The 23,025-nt window shown below is 44.9% G+C and overlaps 2 protein-coding genes across 5 annotated transcripts in view; one reads left to right on the forward strand and one right to left on the reverse strand.

The window, feature by feature from the left end:
* Positions 1-14,356, reverse strand: part of LOC147024033 (programmed cell death protein 6-like) — a 20,255-nt gene extending 5,899 nt beyond the window's left edge. For both annotated transcript variants that reach the window (XM_085890177.1, XM_085890176.1), the window contains exons 1-2: positions 14,056-14,356; positions 535-596 (exon numbers count right to left, since the gene is read on the reverse strand). In XM_085890177.1, the coding sequence (XP_085746303.1) occupies positions 535-596; positions 14,056-14,114 (121 nt within the window). In that variant the 5' untranslated portion in view covers positions 14,115-14,356. The remainder of the gene's footprint in view (positions 1-534; positions 597-14,055) is intronic.
* A 6,555-nt stretch (positions 14,357-20,911) lies between these two features.
* Positions 20,912-23,025, forward strand: part of LOC147024034 (protein phosphatase 1 regulatory subunit 16A-like) — a 67,192-nt gene continuing 65,078 nt past the window's right edge. For 2 of the 3 annotated variants that reach the window (XM_085890186.1, XM_085890187.1), the window contains exons 1-2: positions 20,912-21,046; positions 21,165-21,521. The gene's annotated coding sequence lies outside the window, so the exon portion shown is untranslated. The remainder of the gene's footprint in view (positions 21,047-21,164; positions 21,522-23,025) is intronic. The other variant, XM_085890184.1, reaches the window with a different exon arrangement.

Genomic DNA, 23,025 nt, shown 5'->3' on the forward strand with positions numbered 1-23,025 from the left:
CTCGGATAATTCCTTCAAATAAATGAGCCAAGATGAGTGGGGTGGGGGGGGGGGGAGGAACACTTCAAAACTTTATGGAATCAAATGAAATTTGCACAGACACAACTTCAGGGTGTCCTCATGAATTCCTGAAAGTTTCAGCTTCTGAGGTCAAATCCTCTCAGAGTAGATGATGCAAACATACGCAGTAGATGATACAAACATACGTTATAGCTCCATTACATATAGAAGATGTACAAGCTTCTCCATGTTCCTTAGATCACCATTTGGTGAAAATAAAAAAAGAACGCCAACCATTTTATTTAACCTGTATGTATGATATATTTGACTATGGCCCAAGCCGAAAGATCCATACTCGTAAAGACATATCATGAGACATCAGGCTCGATGTCCCTTCCAATGGAGTGTCCCCAGGAAGCATCACTGTCAAACGTGCTTATTGCTGTTGTAACTAGGAGTAAAAGCAATGACAGTTTGTGATGAAATTTTGTTCAACAGTTCAAGGCCCCACAGAATCTGTATTTTTAGCCTCACCATTGGACAAGGCCTGCTGGAGCTCGACTGCAGAGAGAGATCCACTCCTGTCCTTGTCCAACCTGCATTCCAGGCAAAAAGAGAAAAAGATTTAAAATACATCAATCACAATTCACAATTGAATTGAAAAAGATTTAAAATACATCAATCACAATTCACAGCAAAATAATCCGATTTTGCTGTGAAAAGCATAGAAATGATGCGCAACAAACCAACTCACTCCATTTTGTATGAACTAGTAGGGGCAGGCCCGTAGGTGCGTAAACGATGACTGGATTGGGGCATTATTTCAATTAGATCGGACCAACCGTATCATAAATGGCCATAACTTGGGAAACACCTGGGAAACATATTCAGGCCCCCAGCGTCAATTGTGACATCATATCAAATGAAGAAGAATTGTGACGCCCCCTCTCTCTCGCCCCCCCTCCTCTTGCCCCCGTCCTCTCTCGCCCTCTCTTGAATTGTGACGCCCCCTCTCTCTCACCCCCCTCTCTCCCTCCCCTCTCTCGCCTCCCCTTCTCTCGCCTCCCCTTCTCTCGCCTCCCCTTCTCTCGCCTCCCCTCTCTCACCCCTCCTCTATCCCCCCTAGTCTCGCCCTTCCTCTCTCTCCCCCCTCCTCTCTCGCCTCCACTCTCATCCCCCCTCTCCCGTCCCCCTCTCTCGCAGATATTGGTCGACAGATAAATCGCCGTAACTTGGGAACTGCTCGTCCGATTAATATCAAACCATGAAAAGGGACATCCGCGGGTCCCCAGCAATATTCCTGGCAAGTTTCAATCAGATCGGACTGTCAATCGTGCAAAATAAATAAAAAATAATAAATAAACCTCTTGCCAAAAGGTGACCACGAGTGACTTCTTTAAGGTCACACTGAGGTGAACAGAGCTGCTATCCACCAGGAGCGACTCCTTGAGGAATATCTGCTTATGAGAGATTCCGATGAGAATCATTCTACAGAGTAACCATGAAAAATATGTTTGCCTCATAACGTCACCAAATGACATCATAATGTCTCAAGCTTGACATAGAGAAAGCGCTCATCGAGGTGTTCAATTTGAGGTACAACACGATATGGTTCCTAAAACTTGAAAATTTGACCTTGGGGTCAAATATGTTTGACCTCAGGCGCTAACCATGAAGGTCAAGGCCAATCGCTACCAAAAACTAATCAGCTGAGCACCAGACCATCTACTACATCCCCATAAAGTTTGTAGACGATTAGATTAAAATTACCCCAAAAATAAGGGTTTCGTCGACTCACCTGATTTGCGCCAAAGTGACCTTGACCTTTGACCTTGACCTTCAAAATTTTGTGCGCTGAAAGGGACCTCTATAGGCCTCTGATATGCGAAGTTACAAAAATTTCCAATGATAACTGTGCTCTGTAGAGTGATTTATACGTGATTACAGACAAAAAAAAAAACATATGAAGGTCAAGGCCAATCGCCACCAAAAATTAATCAGCTGAGCGCCAGACCATGAACTCTTTTCCCATGAAGTTTGAAGACGATCCGATCAAAATTACTCAAAAAATAAGGGTTTCGTCGGCTCCCCTGATTTGCGACAGTGACCTTGACCTTCAAAATTTTGTGCGCTGAAAGGGACCTCTATAGGCCTCTGATATGCGAAGTCACAAAAATTTCCAATGATAACTGTGCTCTGCAGAATTTTTTATACGTGATTACAGACAAACAAAAAAATAAAAATAAAAAAATAAAAAAAAGCAGACAAGCTGACTAACATATCTTGCAAAAACTCCGTTTTGGCAAGATAATAAACATTAATTGTGACGTCATAGCACCGTCTCTTGTCATTGGTCGACAGATAAATGGCCGTAACTTGGGAACCGCTTGTCCGATTAATATTGTTGTGAATCCGCGCCCGCCGGGGTGCGATCGGCCGCTCAACTCGAATGGCGGCCGCCTCGCCCACCGGAACGGACAATTCTGTCGTGACCCTCTTGGAACAATGCCGGGAGCTAGTCACAGGTGGGGGTTTAACCCCACCACGACCATGCCAATTGCCCACCCGCGCAGGATAGGGTTGCTCACCAAATTCGATCTACCTAAATACCTGCGCGGATGGTCGACCGGGCGATCATACCTCGCCGTAGGCCGACTCCGGACACGAAACGCTCAAGCGGTCCGTTCTGTGCTACAGTGATAACCGAGCGGTGTTATCGGCGGCCTCGACGGTTCTGATTATCGGGCATACTAAGCCCACTACGAACCCTTTACGTGAAGCAGGATGGAGGGTCAATTAAAAGGAAGGAGACGAAGCGAAACGGGCACAGTTCAACATGCAAGCACTTTATTTACACAACACACGGAGAGCACACATAGCAATTAACACAAAAGCAACAATGCAGAGCTACAACCGAATAAGACCGACACACGGCAACACTTAAACAGTTTTACTTTACAAGACACGGTGCCACAAGATCCATACAAAAACCCCGAAAAGAAAATGGTGACTTCCCTTTGGGCCGTCGAGTCCCTCTCCCACGTCCGTCGACGTGATCGCGCCTGGCCGCGACTCCGTGCCCTGGCGGGGTAGGTGAATCCTCTCCGGCATGCCTCGCGCCGGCACGTGTTGGCCACTCGACGCCATGGACAGAGTTTCCGGCGCTATCCCAGCGCGGATAGAAGGGGGGGGGGGGAAATGTTGTTGCTCGAGGTCGCGGTGTGGGGAATGGCAGGCGCTCCGTCCCGCCAGCAGGGTCTCGTGACCGCCCCACAGAAGATCAGGCCAGCGGCCACCACGAAGAGAAGAGGACGAGCGAGCCGGAAGACAGGAAGAGGACGAAGAGAGCCAGAGTACCTCCCATGCGCTCCGCCCGTGTCCGACTTTAATAGCCCGGGGCTCCGCCCTTCACACCGCCCCCGTTTTTGGCTCCGCCTCCCCTCGAGCTTCTTGGAGAAGCTTCTCGAAGGGGGCGTGCCCTCATGCTTTCCCTCCACCCTGCTCCGTCCGGGGGCCGAGGGAGTCAGTTTTTGGCTTGGAGCCAGAGCATTATTCCCCCAAAAAGAGGCCCCACCTTTTCTCACCTTTGACCTTTGACCTGCATCGCTCTTCCGCCACTCCAAAGCGCGGGAAGTCAGACGGGAAAAACAGGCGGGAAAAATCCACGCGCCATCGTTGTGCCTTCTTCTTTCCCTCCTTGCGTTCGACGGTTTCCAACGCGGAAACCGTCGTAGTGTGGACCGTGGAGGATGGCGTTCGTCAGCGGGGGTAGTGGCGAAGATGGTGGTGGTTGTTGTGAGGGTAATTGTAGCGCGGTTGGCATTGTGGCGTAGTTGGTGGCGGTTGTTGTTTGCGTGGAGGTTTGTCGTTTAAAATAACAATAGAAAAAGAAAAATGGCTATCTCAAAGCATCGCCGCCCGAATGAATCACATAAATTCCCTCTAAACAACGGGTTTGGGGCTAACTACACATGTACTTAGAGTTATCTCACCTACGGGCCCTGAATGGTGGTTTGCGAATTTCCACAGCCGTAACACTATCAAACCTTGAAAAGGCACATCAGCGGGTCCCCAGCAATATTCCTGGCAACTTTCAATCAGATCGGACTGTCAATCGTGCAAATAAAATAATTAATAAAAAATAAATAAACATTAATTGTGACGTCATTCGTGATGTCATAGCACCGTGTCTTGTCATTGGTCGACAGATAAATGGCCATAACTTGGGAACCGCTTGTCCGATTGATATCAAACCTTGAAAAGGCACATCAGCGGGTCCCCGTCAATATTCCTGGCAAGTTTCAATCCGATCGGACCAGTGATCGTCCGGTTATTAATAATTTGGGAAAATTGGCATGATAAGGTGAGAAGGTGGAACAACACCTTCAGCTGCTATATATACACCTTGTCAACACTGTAAAAGCAGTAAAATGGCCGTAACTTGGGAACCGCTTGTCCGATTGATATCAAACCTCGAAAAGGCACATCTGCGGGGCCCCGGCAATATTCCTGGCAAGTTTCAATCAGATCGGACCGGCGGTCGTCGATAAACGGCGGTCAGACACACACACACACACACACACACACACACACACACACACACACACACACACACACACACACACACACACACACACACACACACACACACAGCTGGAATTATTTTGTATGAATGTTATGATGATGAGTTCCTGTACTACCCTTGGTGTAACTGGTTCAGGTGATTCAACATTTCGACAACTTTAACGGCCAAAATTATACCAACATTTGAAGGCTCCAGTCCAAAACTAAAAGGGCACTCTTCAACCATGCCTCATGAAATGAATCGGGGCGAAGGGGTTAATAGTTCAAATCCCGCTTGGCCGTTGAATTAATACCAGGTGGTGTTGACTCAGCTAGTCATCCTTCCAAGGTTGGCAAAATGAGTAACAGCTTGCTGCGATGATTGAACCATTCAAGTATCCTGCGTCATAGTGGCAACCCATCCACGATTGTGCCCAATAGGCCAGGAGACTACTTCGGCAGCACCGACGCTCTGTACAGAGTATGGTCCTGATGGATGGATGAATTTTTGTTGTGGGGTTAGCCAAAAACGACTTTTGCTCAGTCTTCCACGAAATGGCTGACCAGGCCTGACGTTCAACTGAAACCAGACTTGGTGGTGTAATGGTCAGAACGTCCGCTTCAATTCTGGGATGTTAGCAGTTCCAACCCTGGCCAAATCACATCAGACTTTTAAAAACGGTAAGCGCTGCTTCCTTGCTTGATGCTCAGCATTAAAAAAAACGAGAGAGCAAGGACAATCCCTATAGATTGGCATCTATGGGAGGAGGAAATTCCTAGTTATGAAATTCCCCGTGAAGTATAGTGAAAAATTTGGTACCCAGAGGGTGCGGGAAGTGACGGCACTTCCCCCAAGCTCAGTGGCTGCATTTGGCTCATCCATCATTCTTTTGTTGCGTTTCGTGTATTCGTTTGTATGTCCATGCAAGTGAGATGGGTGTGTTCCACAACAAGCCTTAAATCCTGTTAAAAAAAAAAAATATATATATATATATATATATATATATATATATATATATATATATATATATATATATATATATATATATATATATATATATATATATATATATATATATACACACACAGTGGGGAGAACAAGTATTTGATACACTGCCGATTTTGCAGGTTTTCCCACTTACAAAGCACGTGGAAGTCTGTAATTTTTATCATAGGTACACTTCAACTGTGACAGATGGAATCTAAAACAAAAATCCTGAAAATCACATTGTATGATTTTTAAATAATTAATTTGCATTTTATTGCATGGAATAAGTATTTGATACATCAGAAAAACAGAATTTAATCTTTGGTACAGAAACCTTTGTTTGCAATTACAGAGATCAGACGTTTCCTGTAGTTCTTAACCAGGTTTGCACAGACTGCAGCAGGGATTTTGGCCTACTCCTCCATACAGATCATCTCCAGATCCTTTAGGTTTTGGGAGCTTTCGCTGGGCAACACAGACTTTCAGCTCCCTCCAAAGATTTTCTATTGGGTTCAGGTCTGGAGACTGGCTGGGCCACTCCAGGACCTTGAGATGCTTCTTACGGAGCCACTCCTTAGTTGCCCTGGCTGTGCGTTTCGGGTCGTTGTCATGCTGGAAGACCCAGCCACGCCCCATCTTCAATGCTCTTGTTGAGGGAAGGAGGTTGTTGGCCAAGATCTCGCGATACATGGCCCTATCCATCCTCCCCTCAATACGGTGCAGTCGTCCTGTCCCCTTTCCAGAAAAGCATCCCCAAAGAATGATGTTTCCACCTCCATACTTCACAGTTGTGATGGTGTTCTTGGGGTTGCACTCATCCTTCTTCTTCCTCCAAACACGGCGAGTGGAGTTTAAACCAAAAAGCTCTATTTTGGTCTTATCAGACCACATGACCTTCTTCTATTCCTCCTCTGGATCATCCAGATGGTCATTGGCAAACTTCAGATGGGCCTGGACATGCACGGGCTTGAGCAGAGGGACCTTGCGTGCGCTGCAGGATTTTAATCCATGACGGCGTAGTGTGTTACTTATGGTTTTCTTTGATACTATGGTCTCAGCTCTCTTCAGGTCATTGACCAGGTCCTGCCATGTAGTTCTGGGCTGATCCCTCACCTTTCTCATGATCATTGAGGCTCCACGAGGTGAGATCTTGCATGGAGCCCCAGACCGAGGGAGATTGACTTATCTTGAACTTCTTCCATTTTCTAATAATTGCGCCAACAGTTGTTGCCTTCTCACCAAGCTGCTTGCCTATTGTCCTGAAACACATCCCAGCCTTGTGCAAGTCTACAATTTTGTCCCTGATGTCCTTAGACAGCTCTCTTGACTTTCCCATTGTGGAGAGGTTGGAGTCTGATTGATTGAGTGTGGACAGCTGTCTTTTATGCAGATAACGAGTTCAAACAGGTGCAGTTAATACAGGTAATGAGTGGAGCATGGGAGGGCTTCTTCAAGACAAAACTCACAGGTCTGTGAGAACTGGACTTCTTACTGGTTGGTAGGTGATCAAATACTTATTTCATGCAATAAAATGCAAATTAATTATTTAAAAATCATACAATGTGATTTTCAGGATTTTTGTTTTAGATTCCGCCTTTCACAGTTGAAGTGTACCTATGATAAAAATTACAGACCTCTACGTGCTTTGTGAGTGGGAAAACCTGCAAAATCGGCAGTGTATCAAATACTTGTTCTCCCCACTGTATATATATATATATATATATATATATATATATATATATATATATATATATATATATATATATATATATATATATATATATATATATATATATATATATATATATATAAAACTAGAAGGGCACTCTTCAATGTCGCCACATATGCCTCCGTCCACATTATTACATCATTACACATACTCGTACCAAGTTTGATTTAAATCCTTGAACCCAGATTCAAAATATTAAATAATTCTGGCTGCCAGATCATGCATCTGATCAGGTTGAAATTTACAACAAAAATACCCCATGACTGTGATTCATAACTTTGACGTTTTACATCAAATGGTGAAGTGGCTAAGAGAAATATTTTTTTTAATATTTTCGTTCAATCCAATATGGCTGCCAGACCATGTGACCTATTAAGTATTCGTGGACACCTTGGTATCTCCAAGGCTTGGGGAACGTGTGGGTAAAGTTTTCCCTCGATCTGTCGAGCCATTCTGGAGAAGAAAGTTTTTGATTGAGATTGATCTCACTCACCTAATCTGCTGCAGGTGTTTCCCCCTTTCCATCTTGTTACATTCAACTCTGCCCTGATCTCACTCTTCCACATGCCTCGATCATTTAAACAAAAGAAAATTTAATTTTCATCACTAAACCAATGCAATCTCCCCGTGCTATTCCTCAATGAGCCCACACTTGCGTTCACCTGTTATTTACCCCCTTACGTACTTCAATGCCTTGCTAGTCTGTTTAATATTCTTGGCCATATCGTTATTGGTTCACGAGCGCCAGCCAGAGTGACCACTATATTCGTTATGTCTGTGTGCCTGTTGGGTAGTCTATCTAGTCTACCCTTATTATCAGTATTTCTGTCGATATGTTTGTCTGTCTATCTGTCTGTATGTATGTCTGTTCGGTCCAATGCTCCGTTAATACAATGGCGATTTTGATGAAACTTGGTTGGTAGGTTCATACCATGACGTAGTTGTGTGCAAATGAGAACCGTTGCTATGGACTCATCCGTTGCCTAGCAACGGACCTTTGAAATTTTCAAAAAAAAAATCTCCATTTTTTTTTTTGAAAATCAAAAAATCGGGCCACGAGCGACTGTGGGCAGTACATTCAGCCATATTGTCAAAATTTCCAGCCGGATCCTATGAAAACTGTCGGAGAAGATAGACTTTGAATGAACCCTGGTCGAAAACAATAAAAAACAAAGTTCGTTATATCTCAGAGACTATGAGTCAGATATAAATGAAACTGGTATGGTAGGTTCATGGTATGTCCTAGTTATGTGTGAGAAAGAACCGTTGCTATGGATGCTTTTGTTGGCTAGTAACGGCTGAAAAACGACTAAATTCGACTTGATCGACTACCCATGTCCGCCTAACGGCTTGCCTGTTGGGTAGTCGATGTAGTCGGAAAAAAAAGAGATTTTTTTTTTCTTCTACCCTTATCAGTATTTCCGTCGATATTTTTGTCTGTTGGGTGGTCGCGAGAGTACCCTTATTGTCGGGTTGTGTGTGTGTGTGTGTGTGTGTGTGTGTGTGTGTGTGTGTGTGTGTGTGTGTGTGTGTGTGTGTGTGTGTGTGTGTGTGTGTGTGTGTGTGTCTCTGCAACGCGAGGCTCCACAGCACAAACCAGCAAACCAATTTCGATGAAACTTGGCAAACAGGTGCCATACTGGCTGGGAGTGTGTGCGTTTGAGTTTCGTTGCTAAGCAACCACCCGTTGCTATGCAGCGGCCGAAAAACCACGTACGGTATTTTCAATACTTTTCCTACAGTTTTGAATGTGGAGAAACGAGACTTCGGAATTAAACACTTTGAGATATTTAGAAAATTTTACTCGAGCCGATTTTTGATTTTGGTTTTATTTTTCAAATGGCAGTCCTTCAAAAATCGGGTGTCTTTATCGTCATTTTTTTGCTTGTATGTAATGGACAGCTCTGGAGGCCAGAGGAGTCAACCGATTTTGATGAAACTTGACAGGTAGGTTCATACCAGGATCTAGTTCTATGCTTTTGAGCACCGTTAGGCCAAAAAAAAAATGTTGCATTGGCGTAACGGGTCACTGAAAAATAGGGTAGGTCGGTCGGGATCTTTTTTTTTTTTTTTCCTAATAAATCCCTCCCAAAATCTCCCCCGGCTCGAGTACCACCCTTTTTGTCGGCGGGTTCTGTCCGAAACACTTCCGGGTTTTTGCGATCGCGATCGCAATCAACAAGATACTTGAAATCGATAGCAAAAAAAGAAAAAAAAAAAAAAACGTAGGGTCGGCGGAATTTTTAGGGTCGGGCGGGTTACGCCAATGCAACATTTTTTTTTTTGCCTTACTATGGACACCAGCATTGCCTAGCAACGGGACTTTGAAATTTTAGAAAAATCCTTAAAAAATAATTTTTTCGAAAATCAAAAATGGGCTTCCAGGCTTTTATGCACACTATAATCAACCTCTTTGTCAAAAAATTTCAGCCCGATCCGTTAAAAACTGTTTGACAAGTATGCAATTATGTCGCGACCACCCATGTCGCCCACCGGCTTGTCTGTCTGTCTGTCCCTCTGTTCCGTTAATACAATGGCGATTTCGATGAAACTTGGTTGGTAGGTTCATACCATGACCTACTTGTGCAAATGAGAACCGTTGCTATGGACACCACCGTTGCCTAGCAACGGGACTTTGAAAATTTTGAAAAATCATAAAAAAAAATATTTTTTCAAAAATCGGGCCATGAGCGACTGTGGGCAGTACATTCAGCCATGTTGTCAAAATTTTTCAGCCAGATCCTATGAAAACTGTCAGAGAAGAGAGACGTTGAATGAACCCTGGTCGAAAACAATAAAAAAAAACGAAGTTTGTTATATCTCAGAGACTGAGTCAGATATACATGAAACTGGTATGGTAGGTTCATGGTATGTCCTAGTTATGTGTGAGAAAGAACCGTTGCTATGGACCCCTCCGTTGCCTAGCAACAGCCAAATAACCTCTAAATGGGGGTATTTTAACAAAAAAAAAAACAATCCGCAGCATTAACCCTTGAAGTTAGAATCATGAATTTTCTTGTGCTTAATCCTCAGGTCATTCCACATCGAACGGGCCCATCGCGTCAGGTTCTATTGGGTAGTCGACTACCCATGTCCACCTACCGGCTTGTCTGTGTGTGTCTGTCCAGAGCTTAACTCCGTGGACTTTGATCCTATCTTGATGAAACTAGGTTATGCGTTCGATATCAATGTCTAGTTGTGTTTTCCTGGATGAAGGCGTGCTACTCCCATTGTGGGCGGAGCCACGCCCAAAAAATAGCCATTTTTAGGGGGTAGTCGGATTAAAAATCTATGTTCTCCTCGGTAATTGACTGAATGGAATGGGTTCTTCGGTATTTGAAAAGCAAAATGAATTATCTATAACTTGTCGTCCGATTTTTCATTTTTGTCACAAGGTCAAAAACTTAGAAAATAGCGAATTTGACATAAAAATCATATGATGGCCCAAACTTTGAGAGCTAGGATGACAATATTTTTTATGCATAATCTTGAGGTCATTCCCCACCGAAAGTCTTGAAACCATTTTGCTCTATCTTGAACACCTTGCCCATGGTGCCCCCTTGAAGTTTGTTTTTACGCTGATTTCATCAATGTATGGATAATCTGAGGAGTGCGAAATGCCATATAGCCTATATGACGTTATATTGTTCCTGGAATGTTCCAGAGGAAGTTTTGGACCAAAGGTCATAATCCTTGACCTTTAAAGGCCACAACGGTCAAATTTTCAAAGTTGTGGGAATCGAACCAGGTTTTCGACCTTCTTCGACGAACTAACTCCAATAAGCTATATAATAGTACGTTTCCTTGTTTTAATGTCCACAACATTTTGTGACCTTTAAAGGTTATGCAAAGGTCAAATTTTGAAAGTTGTTGAAGGAAATCGGGTTTTCGACATTTTGCAGCTTATAACCAGTCCCTTGTACCACATCATGTTGATCATTTATATAACTTCGTCAAAAATTATCACATTGTCTCATCCTTGACTTCTGAAACAATCTACATCGTCAAATACCGCTCGTGAACCATCGTCGTCTTCAGACTTGTCATGTTTTATTTTGGTTTGCAGAGTTATTTTGTTGACTGGCTTCCATTTTCTCCTATACTCATAGGGGTCTGGTTCCAATCCCATTGTTTTGTACACAAAACAGAAACACCTTCAGTTTAACAATCATGATCTATTGGTGCCTCAAGTTTTTACACCTCACTGTAACATACTCTGCACACTAATCAGCAACTCTTTGATGCTGATTGCACTCCTACAAGTTTATTCCAATGTAGAGCATTGAGCTCTCTGATTGCCCTCAAGGTTTGCCTTCATTAAATCTAATAACCTTACTCCACCAAAGGCCCGGTCACACCTTGACGTTTTAGCCAGCGATGGCAACGTATTAAAATGTATCTAAAACGCTGGCTTACGTTGAACTTTTGATGTTTTTTTTTTTAAAGATACGGACGTATTCATAGCGACTTGGTCTTATGTATAACGCATTGGTAACGGACACAGAACATTTCGTTGTGTTATAGATAAGTTATACCAACGAATGCTGAACCTGTTGTCGGCCCAACGATAGTCTAACTTAGGCATAGTGCGTTGCACGCATCGCCGACGATGTCGTGACGTAGCCTATTAAAAGGCTGACGCACAACGATTCGAATCATAACTGCCGTAGAAATGGAAGTGTCAACATCGCGGTCACACCTTGGCGATCTTGCCAGCATATGCCGACCGAAGAAAAATGTGTCTAAAACGTTGGGGCACGTCAAATACGGTATGATTAAGTTTGGTATACGTGAGTAGAACGCTAAAGTACGCTATCATAAGTCGTAGTAAGTAGAGTACGTCAAGAAATTTTAAACATGTTCAAAATTTTACGACGTACTCGGCGTATGACACACGTTCCGCATGCGATGGGGATAAGTTTTACACACGATATGTGGACGCTTACACACGTCCACAAAGGCTACTTATAAGCTACTCATAAGTCGAAACACGTCGCGGTAATGTCTTTTTTACGCGAAACTTATTTCTAACTTATGTTTGACGTGCTTTGAACCAATTCTTTACGTAGTCCCAACACACATCGACGTATGTAGACGTATTCCAATGACGTCTTCCGGTCGACAAAAAAAATAAATTAACGTGTTTCTAGCTTACAACTGCCATATAAAGACGTGTTCCCAGCGGTTTTGGGAATTGGTATATAAAAATGCTGCTCATAAAAGGGGAACCCAACAGTGTTTTTGAGTTCCTTTTTGAGTCGATGTCCATGTCAGCAGTAACAGTATCAGTATCAGTATTAGTATCAGTATCAGTATCAGTATTAGTATTAGTATTAGTTTGTTCATGTTGGCAGTAGTAGGTGAGTGTGAGGGGGAGGGTGTGGGTTATGATGGATCGTCCTTGCGTTTAACGATTTAAATGATAAACTCAACGATTTAAATGGCTGCATCTCCACTATTGAAAGTAGACGCTTGCGCTCAACAATTGGATTTTTTTTACACTCAACGACTTTTAAACGGTACCACTCAGCTATTTTCATTGTTTACAATGAACGATTTAAATTGCTGTCACTCGCCTTTGTTTTTTGACGCTGGGGTTTGGAAATTTGAAGCGTTTTTTCTGAACGTGTTAAAACGCTCAAACTCGACTATTTTAAATAGACGCTGCCGATGGACAATTGGAATCAGAGCCAAGCTCGACATCGAAGTGTGAACATCCTCGTCATGCCGAAGAAAAGTTTGAAGAATGCTGCAAATAAGTGTCCTGGCCGTGGCCGTGGACGCTGACGCAAGGACGATCCATTATACCGACGTCTTTCAGCCTATGAGTAACTTAAAAGTAACGTCTGTCGATGTGTGGCAACAACACGTTAATCATAGGTTAGAAATAAGTTTCGGTACGCTAAACATTACCTCGGCGTGTCTCAACTTATGATTAACTTACAAGTAGCATGTGTTGACGTCTGTCAACGATCGCAGACCGTGCCTACAACTTGTGGCCAGCGTAGCGGAACGTGTGAGTCATACGCCGGCATACGTCGTGAAATTTCAAGCAGAAAAAATTTGAGGACAACCAAAAAGTACAACGTTTAAAGCCAGCGTACAACGACGTATGGCAGTGTTTTTCAGCGTGCTCTCAATGTTATCAAAACTTACCCATAACGTATTCAACGTGTGCCAGCGTTTTACAAAAAAAATTCAAAAATCGGCATACGTTGGCTAAAACGTCAAGGTGTGACCGGGCCTTAACGCGAACCCTTAACACAATCCTTAAGCGCGCGCGCACACACACACACACACACACACACACACACACACACACACACACACACACACACACACACACACACACACCCACACACACACACAGTCCTCTGATCACTGCTTTCAAACGATCAAAGTGCACCACCCCCCACCGCGCCTCGTGGCATTATCTAAAACAGGTTTAAAAGTCAATCCCAGACTAGATCTAGGAAATCCTCATCTGCTCTACCCCCTCCCTATTCATGGATCTAATCTATCCATATATATATATATATATATATATATATATATATATATATATATATATATATATATATATATATATATATATATATATATATATATATATATATATATATATATATATATATATATATATATATATATATCCAAACCGCAATTTGAACAGATTCCCGTACGATCGCAATGATGAAGGTTCCACCGAAAAAAAATTACTCAGGAAAATGTTAAAAAATATAAATTACGGGGAAAAAAAAAAAAAAAACCTCACTTCAGGAACATTCCCCACAGGAAGTTCTGGTCCAACTGCGATACAAAATTTCCCGCCATTCGAATCCGCAATTATCAGCACGATGTGCCGCGAAGGATTCGTCTTCAGAAAGGGATTCGAACTCCGGGACACGCCGATGACCGCCGAGATTCGCTGATTTTCACAGACTGCTCGTGACTCCCACACGGCCACACTAGGCCAACTCGAACAAAGACTTCCTTCTTCACTGTGGGGATGGCTCGTCTTCTTGCATCAGTTAGACATTCTACATTTGTAACGATCACACACACACACACACACACTCCCCCTTCACTGCGAAAACAAAACTAATTAGAAAAAAATAATTATAAACAGAGAAGGAATATTGGACAGCAACGGCACCGCACCAGTCGAACTTCCTCCAATACACCCCAAAAAAAGTGCTCACGACGCTGGGAGGCCGAAGACGAGCGGACACAGATTATAGCGAACAGCACCTGAAAAATTACATCGAATTAAGTAATTTAAAATAAAATCTCGGCCACCAACAGCGCCGAGTCCACAAGGGGCCATATCTCGGAAGGATGACGGGCAGACTCAACCCCGCCTGGTATTAATTCAACGGCTGAGTGGGATCCCAAACCCACCACCGTCACCATTAAGCCAACACCAGGCATACACCAAGTCGAGGCTCGTGTAAGAGATAACACACAAACATATAACAAGGCAGGAGACGAGGGGTGGGCGAGGGAAGTGCAAAATAGTGAGGAACAAAGATAATCCGATATGTGTGGAAGGGAAAGGGTTGGGGCGGGGTACAGGGGGGGGGGACAAGATGGACACCACAGGGACTTTCAAGAAGGAAAACGGAGAATCTGAAAGAGGTGGGATTGGGGGTGGATTAACGGGGGTAGAAAAGATCATGGCTTTGGATGGGGGAAGATAAGAGGTTGTGGTGAACAGCTGTTTTGAAGACCTGAAGGGAGGAGTGCGATTGAAGAGTGTGGGAGTTTGTTCCAGAGGAGGGTTAGGGTTGGAGAGGCTGTTCCAGGAGAGGTTGGAGAGGTTAGGGTTGTTCCAGAAGGCTGGAGAGGAGACAGTAGGAGACAGAAGAAAGACCACCGACCTGCCTGTGGTGAGAGACAGAGACAGAGACAGACACAGCTTCACCGCGGGAGATAGCAATGATCCGAAATGCCTTGGTTTCCACAGCATGAAGCCGAGAAAGGTGGGAGGCAGGAGCACCAGCCCAGAGGGGAGAGCAGTACTCCATCAGGCTGCGGATGAAAGCTTTCTTTGTGGTCAGGAGCCCAGATGTGCCGAGGAAGGACTTTCCACGACGGAGGATGCCCAGTCATGTGCCCAGCTTTGGAGGCCAGGTTGGAAATGTGGCCTTCCCAGGAAAGATCATGGCAGATAGTGAGACCCAGTCGCTTGAATGAAAGGACTTCTTCAAGAGGATTGTTGAGAAAGTAGATGGGGGGGGGGTTCCAGATGGTCTACATTTGTGAGGGGGGACATTTGGGGGAGAAGGAGGAGAATTGAGGGAGAAAGGTGTGGGGAGAGCTTTCGAGAAGGGTGAGGTGGAAGCTTGGTGGAGGGGGGGGGTAGGAAGAAAGTGAAGTTTTCTTTGAAGAGGGAGGAGGTGGCTGAATTGAGAGGGAGGAGGGAGAGGGAAGCTTTAAGAGGGAGGGGAGATGATGAGAGCAGGCACGGTCATGAGGAAGGAGGGAGAAGGGAGGGGTGGGGAGAGGGGGAGGATGAGACTGGATCGTCGTAAGGTGGAGGTGGGAGCGGGCGGTGGGAGGAACAAGATTTGAGGGGGTGGGGAGAGAGAGGGAGATGTGATGAGAAGAAAGAGAGAGAGAGAGAGTGTGACAGGGATATTGAGGAGTGTGCTGAATGAGAGTTTGAGACATTTGAAAATCATACCGTTTGGGCTATCAGAGGGGAACTCTTAGTAAGGCAGAGAACAGTGGAGAGATATGAGGATGGGGCAAGATGGGAGGGATAAGGAGGGGGATAACAGGGAGGGAGTTATGAGGAGGTGGATTTAAGGAGGTGGGATGAACGAACTTGCACTGAAGTTGGAAAAAAACGGAACGATTCATCATGGAAGACGAACAAGTGTTGTAAAATGGGATTAAAAAAAAATTGTAGGTCAGGGATTCGTTTAAATACATTGAAAGATGGATGGAGTGCAGAAGAATTGACAGAGTAGAGAAAGGAAACATTGTACCAGATGGTATAAAAAAGGTCCAATAGAACAAAGGATTTTAAAGAAGAGTGCAGGAAGGAAGAGGAGTCGGTACAGAAAGTCAAAGACTAAAATCTAAAATGAAACAGAGGGAAAGGTTGGAAGGGATAGACGGAGGGTGGAGGGAAAAGTGGAGAAAATAAAAACTGATGGAGATAAAGAGAAAATACAAATAAACCTGATCGTGCACATAGAGGGGAAGATGGGGAGGTAGGCCTCAGGGGAACCCGATATGACAAGACTGACGAAAACTCACCAAACAGCACAAATTTTGAAACAAAACTGAACTCGGAACACACAGTAAACACGGAGGCAACAAAATAAAGTCAGAATGAGACAAACAATGACTGGAAACTTATCTTTGGGAAAGTCGGTAGAGACTCCTGGAGAGAACCAACCCTCATCTCAAAAACCGCAACATGGTGTAGTTGTGTGCCTTGGCACACATCTCCGATCTACGCCATGCCTTGGCACACATCTACACCATGCCTTGGCACACATCTACACCATGTCTTGGCACACATCTACGATCAACACCATGTCTTGGCACACAACTACACCATGCCTTGTCACACATCTACGATCAACACCATGTCTTGGCACACAACTACACCATGCCTTGTCACACATCTACGATCAACACCATGTCTTGGCACACATCTACACCATGTCTTGGCACACATCTACACCATGCCTTGGGACACATCTACACCATGCCTTGGGACACATCTACACCATGTCTTGGCACACATCTACACCATGTCTTGGCACACATCTACACCATGCCTTGGGACACATCTACACCATGCCTTGGGACACATCTACACCATGTCTTGGCACACATCTACACCATGTCTTGGCACACATCTACACCATGCCTTGGCACACATCTACACCATGTCTTGGCACACATCTACGATCAACACCATGTCTTGGCACACAACTACACCATGCCTTGTCACACATCTACGATCTACACCATGCCTTGGCACACATCTACACCATGCTTTGGCACACATCTACACCATGCCTTGGCACACATCTACACCTTGTCTTGGCACACATCTACGATCAACACCATGTCTTGGCACACAACTACACCATGCCTTGGGACACATCTACACCATGTCTTGGCACACAACTACACCATGCCTTGGCACACATCTACACCATGCCTTGGCACACATCTACACCATGCCTTGGCACACATCTACACCATGCCTTGGCACACATCTACACCTTGTCTTGGCACACATCTACACCATGTCTTGGCACACATCTACGATCAACACCATGTCTTGGCACACAACTACACCATGCCTTGGCACACATCTACACCATGCTTTGGCACACATCTACACCATGCCTTGGCACACATCTACACCTTGTCTTGGCACACATCTACACCATGCCTTGGCACACATCTACACCATGCCTTGGCACACATCTACACCATGCCTTGGAAAACATCTACACCATGTCTTGGCACACATCTACACCATGCCTTGGCACACATCTACACCATGCCTTGGAAAACATCTACACCATGTCTTGGCACACATCTACACCATGCCTTGGCACACATCTACACCATGCCTTGGGACACATCTACACCATGTCTTGGCACACATCTACACCATGTCTTGGCACACATCTACACCATGCCTTGGCACACATCTACACCATGCCTTGGCACACATCTACACCATGCCTTGGCACACATCCACACCATGCCTTGGCACACATCTACACCATGCCTTGGCACACATCTACACCATGCCTTGGCACACATCTACACCATGCCTTGGCACACATCTCCGATCTACGCCATGCCTTGGCACACATCTCCGATCTACACCATGCCTTGGCACACATCTACGCCATGCCTTGTCACACATCTACGATCTACACCATGCCTTGGCACACATCTACGCCATGCCTTGGCACACATCTCCGATCTACACCATGCCTTGGCACACATCTACGCCATGCCTTGTCACACATCTACGATCTACACCATGCCTTGGCACACATCTACGCCATGCCTTGGCACACATCCACACCATGCCTTGGCACACATCTACACCATGCCTTGGCACACATCTACACCATGCCTTGGCACACATCTACACCATGCCTTGGCACACATCTACACCATGCCTTGGCACACATCTACACCATGCCTTGGCACACATCTACACCATGCCTTGGCACACATCTACACCATGCCTTGGCACACATCTACACCATGCCTTGGCACACATCTACACCATGCCTTGGCACACATCTACACCATGCCTTGGCACACATCTACACCATGCCTTGGCACACATCTACACCATGCCTTGGCACACATCTCCCATCTACACCATGCCTTGGCACACATCTACACCATGCCTTGGCACACATCTACACCATGCCTTGGCACACATCTACACCATGTCTTGGCACACATCTACACCATGCCTTGGCACACATCTACACCATGCCTTGGCACACATCTACACCATGCCTTGGCACACATCTACACCATGCCTTGGCACACATCTACACCATGTCTTGGCACACATCTACACCATGCCTTGGCACACATCTACACCATGCCTTGGCACACATCTACACCATGCCTTGGCACACATCCACACCATGCCTTGGCACACATCTACACCATGCCTTGGCACACATCTACACCATGCCTTGGCACACATCTACACCATGCCTTGGCACACATCTACACCATGCCTTGGCACACATCTACACCATGCCTTGGCACACATCTACACCATGCCTTGGCACACATCTACACCATGCCTTGGCACACATCTACACCATGCCTTGGCACACATCTACACCATGCCTTGGCACACATCTACACCATGCCTTGGCACACATCTACACCATGCCTTGGCACACATCTCCGATCTACGCCATGCCTTGGCACACATCTACACCATGCCTTGGCACACATCTACACCATGCCTTGGCACACATCTACACCATGCCTTGGGACACATCTACACCATGTCTTGGCACACATCTACACCATGCCTTGGCACACATCTACACCATGCCTTGGCACACATCTACACCATGTCTTGGCACACATCTACACCATGTCTTGGCACACATCTACACCATGCCTTGGCACACATCTACACCATGCCTTGGCACACATCTACACCATGCCTTGGGACACATCTACACCATGTCTTGGCACACATCTACACCATGTCTTGGCACACATCTACACCATGCCTTGGCACACATCTACACCATGCCTTGGCACACATCTACACCATGCCTTGGCACACATCTACACCATGCCTTGGCACACATCTACACCATGTCTTGGCACACATCTACACCATGTCTTGGCACACATCTACACCATGCCTTGGCACACATCTCCGATCTACACCATGCCTTGTCACACATCTACGATCTACACCATGCCTTGGCACACATCTACACCATGCTTTGGCACACATCTACACCATGCCTTGGCACACATCTACACCTTGTCTTGGCACACATCTACACCATGCCTTGGCACACATGTACACCAAGATTTGGCACACATCTACGATCTACACCATGCCTTGGCACACATCTACACCATGCCTTGGCACACATCTACACCAAGTCTTGGAACACATCTACGATCTACACCATGTCTTGGCACACATCTACACCATGCCTTGGCACACATCTACACCATGCCTTGGCACACATCTACATCATGCCTTGGCACACATCTACACCAAGTCTTGGCACACATCTACATCATGCCTTGGCACACATCTACACCAAGTCTTGGCACACTTCTACACCATGCCTTGGCACACATGCACACCATGTCTTGGCACATATTGGCAAACATCTATGCCATGCCCTGACACACATTGGCACACATCTACACCTTGCCTTGGCACATATCTACACCATGCCAGAACAGTACATGTACATTTCTCAGATATGGCCCTTGTGGACATGGCAGCCAGTTTCCAAAATGGCCACCGTATCCCAGAGTAATACCCTATATCCTGGAAACGAAAAGTCCTAGAACCTGCATTCTGGTGTTATGTGGGTTTTTGGTGCCAGAGAATTCAGAAACAGTATTGTTGAGTATGTCAGAGCACTGTATCCACCATTTTAAGATGGCGGCCTTGGACCGTTGGACAACTAACCGTTGACACGTAAGGAAAATATGCCTCCAGTCATTGGTGTCAATGTGCTCTTCCAATTAATAGACTAAGGATTCCTGAAATCTCTTCCAAAAAGGCATTTAAATACATTGTTACAAGTGTCACGACTCATTCATTTCTCTCTGCATTTTGCTATTTCTTTGTAACGAAGCAAACGTGTGAACACCAGTAGCCACTCAGTGGAGTTTTCCCAGAGAGCCAACAGGCGTAAAGGGCACTCACTGCAAGGTGGACTTCTTGAGAGCTCGCCATCCCGACACGTTCGAAGCCCGCGTGCTTCTCCTTCCAAGCATTTTCTTCTTCACGAGTTACTCAACACATCAATAATTAATCAGTGACTTTTGTTCTCCATCATCAACACAATTGAGCGAAGTGATTTAGTTTGTTTGGTGAACAAGTCTCCTCTCTCCCGCTTGCCATCGTCGTCACCATTTTAAAACTGCGGCGGTTCGACGCCAAGAAAGTCTTCTTATTCACTAACCGCTGGGGAGACAACGGAGGATTAATTATCAACTGGACTTCATTTACAACAGGTCATTGCATTTTAAAGGTGAAATTTCTTTTGTTCTGGTTTAAACACCATCATCATAACCAGCACACGAAAAGGAATTATGACCACGCACGTGTAATAATGATAATGAACGTGTAAGTTCATTATCTTTTCACAGAATAGCCCAAGATGTTTCTGAAGGTGAAGCTTGTTAACCCTCTGCAAAAGATCCAATCAGCTCCTGCAATCCTGGAAGCTGACAGGACAAAATGTCATTTGCCAGGAAGACAACATCGAGACTCCTTTGCCCAGCTGGTTCGAAAAAAAACATTGAAATATTGGAGAAAATGACATCAGTCAAGCAGAAGAGCAGGTTACATTGTCGTGGCTTACTTCTTCGCTGGCTTCCAGCACGGACTGCATCCTCACCCTCCATCCTGCACATCATGGTCAAAGGGAAGTCCTCACCTGCATTATTATCCTTGCCAGAGGACAGGGTATTGCATTTGGGTCCATCTGTTTGTCTGCACAGAACGTGAGTTTGTTTTTCTCTGCACCTTGCTAGTCGGATTGACATGAAATTTTCACCATAGGAGCGACTACTCATGTAGAATGTTTCATTGATAGTTATCATAGATCATGTGGTGTGGCAGCCATATTGGAAAAAAAAAAAGCTTCATCGATCGATGTGAAACTTCAAAATTGTGATCTCCAATTGTGAATTGAAGACGATATGGGATGTAGTAGTGATGGGGAATACGTTATAAATTTCAGCCTGATCGGAAACATGCTTTGGCAGGCAGACTTATTTAATTATTTTGATCTGGTTTCTGTTTGTTTGTTTTTTTTAATAAGTCTCACTTGGCTGTGTCTGGATGGGTTTGAGGGTAGAGGAGCAGCAGCTGAAATGTGAATCCTATCCAGGTTCCTCCTGATGACTTCATCTTTGCTTTTTCCTTGTTCGGGTTCCTTCTGATGACTCCAATGCAGGAATGTAGCTATTTGGTCTTCCATTGGATTTGAATTGAATTCATTTTAATCCCATTCTGAATTCAATTGAATGATAACAAAAAATGTCATGGGTCAGGGTCAGGTGTCCAATCAAAATAGGGTTGTATCAAAGCGGGATGTCTGGACTACATTGCGTGAAAGTGGGCTAACAGTTCGATTGCCCCCCAAAAGAGGTATTTGCTTTCTTCTCAGAAACTACACATACAATTCCAATGAAACTTGACCACCACCTTCATCATCTTTGATGTACCAAAGATTGTTCGCAACATTAAAAAAAATTGGTTCTACGGCCGGAGATGGGGTGGGGGGGGGGTGCCCCCTCAAAATATATATTTGTTGCAACATTGGTTCATTGGTACATGTTGCTGATTCCATCCCACCTTGACTTCTTCCTCAGTATCATTATTCTACCAGGTGAGCACCCAGCAGTATTGACCCTATTTTTATGTAGTGTCGTGATGCTGTCTGATTTCCAAGGAGATGGAAGATCACTGAGGACAAATTATCGGGTGAAAAGGGCAAAGAGAGTATGTGCAGACAAAGTTTTTCAGACACGTGAGCTGATGCCGTCCAATCCAGTAGCAGTCAGAGTCGATGGTTGAAAAAAACCTTCTCCACCTTCTCAGGTGCAAAAAAACACAGAGTACAGTTGCAGTTGGGTATGGCAGGGAAGGGTAGGTACTGAGAGTGAGGGGTTGGAGACGCAAGATTTTGAAGCAAACAGAATAGGGGCATTCAGCCTTCTCACGAGCGGAATCGGCTGTGGTGCTATTTGTAGAGAGGGAAGGGATGTAGGGGAGCATACACCAGACAGACTTAACTGGAAGGGCAGTTGGTAGAGTACATACCTCCGCCACACAATACCTGATCCACTAGAACATATTGGGCCCAATAAATTTTGAACCATCATGCGAGATCGTATATCGTTTTTGGCACCATCTCTCAATGGTGAAGAATCACTTAAAACATTCTAGTAGCTGGATCTGGATCCAGATTATTCACCAAAATCGAATCAGTTCGTCCTTATC

The sequence above is a fragment of the Eptatretus burgeri genome, chromosome 7, assembly GCF_056783735.1.
Source record: "Eptatretus burgeri isolate ZD-2024b chromosome 7, Ebu_testis_v1, whole genome shotgun sequence".
NCBI classification, from domain to species: Eukaryota; Metazoa; Chordata; class Myxini; order Myxiniformes; family Myxinidae; genus Eptatretus; species Eptatretus burgeri.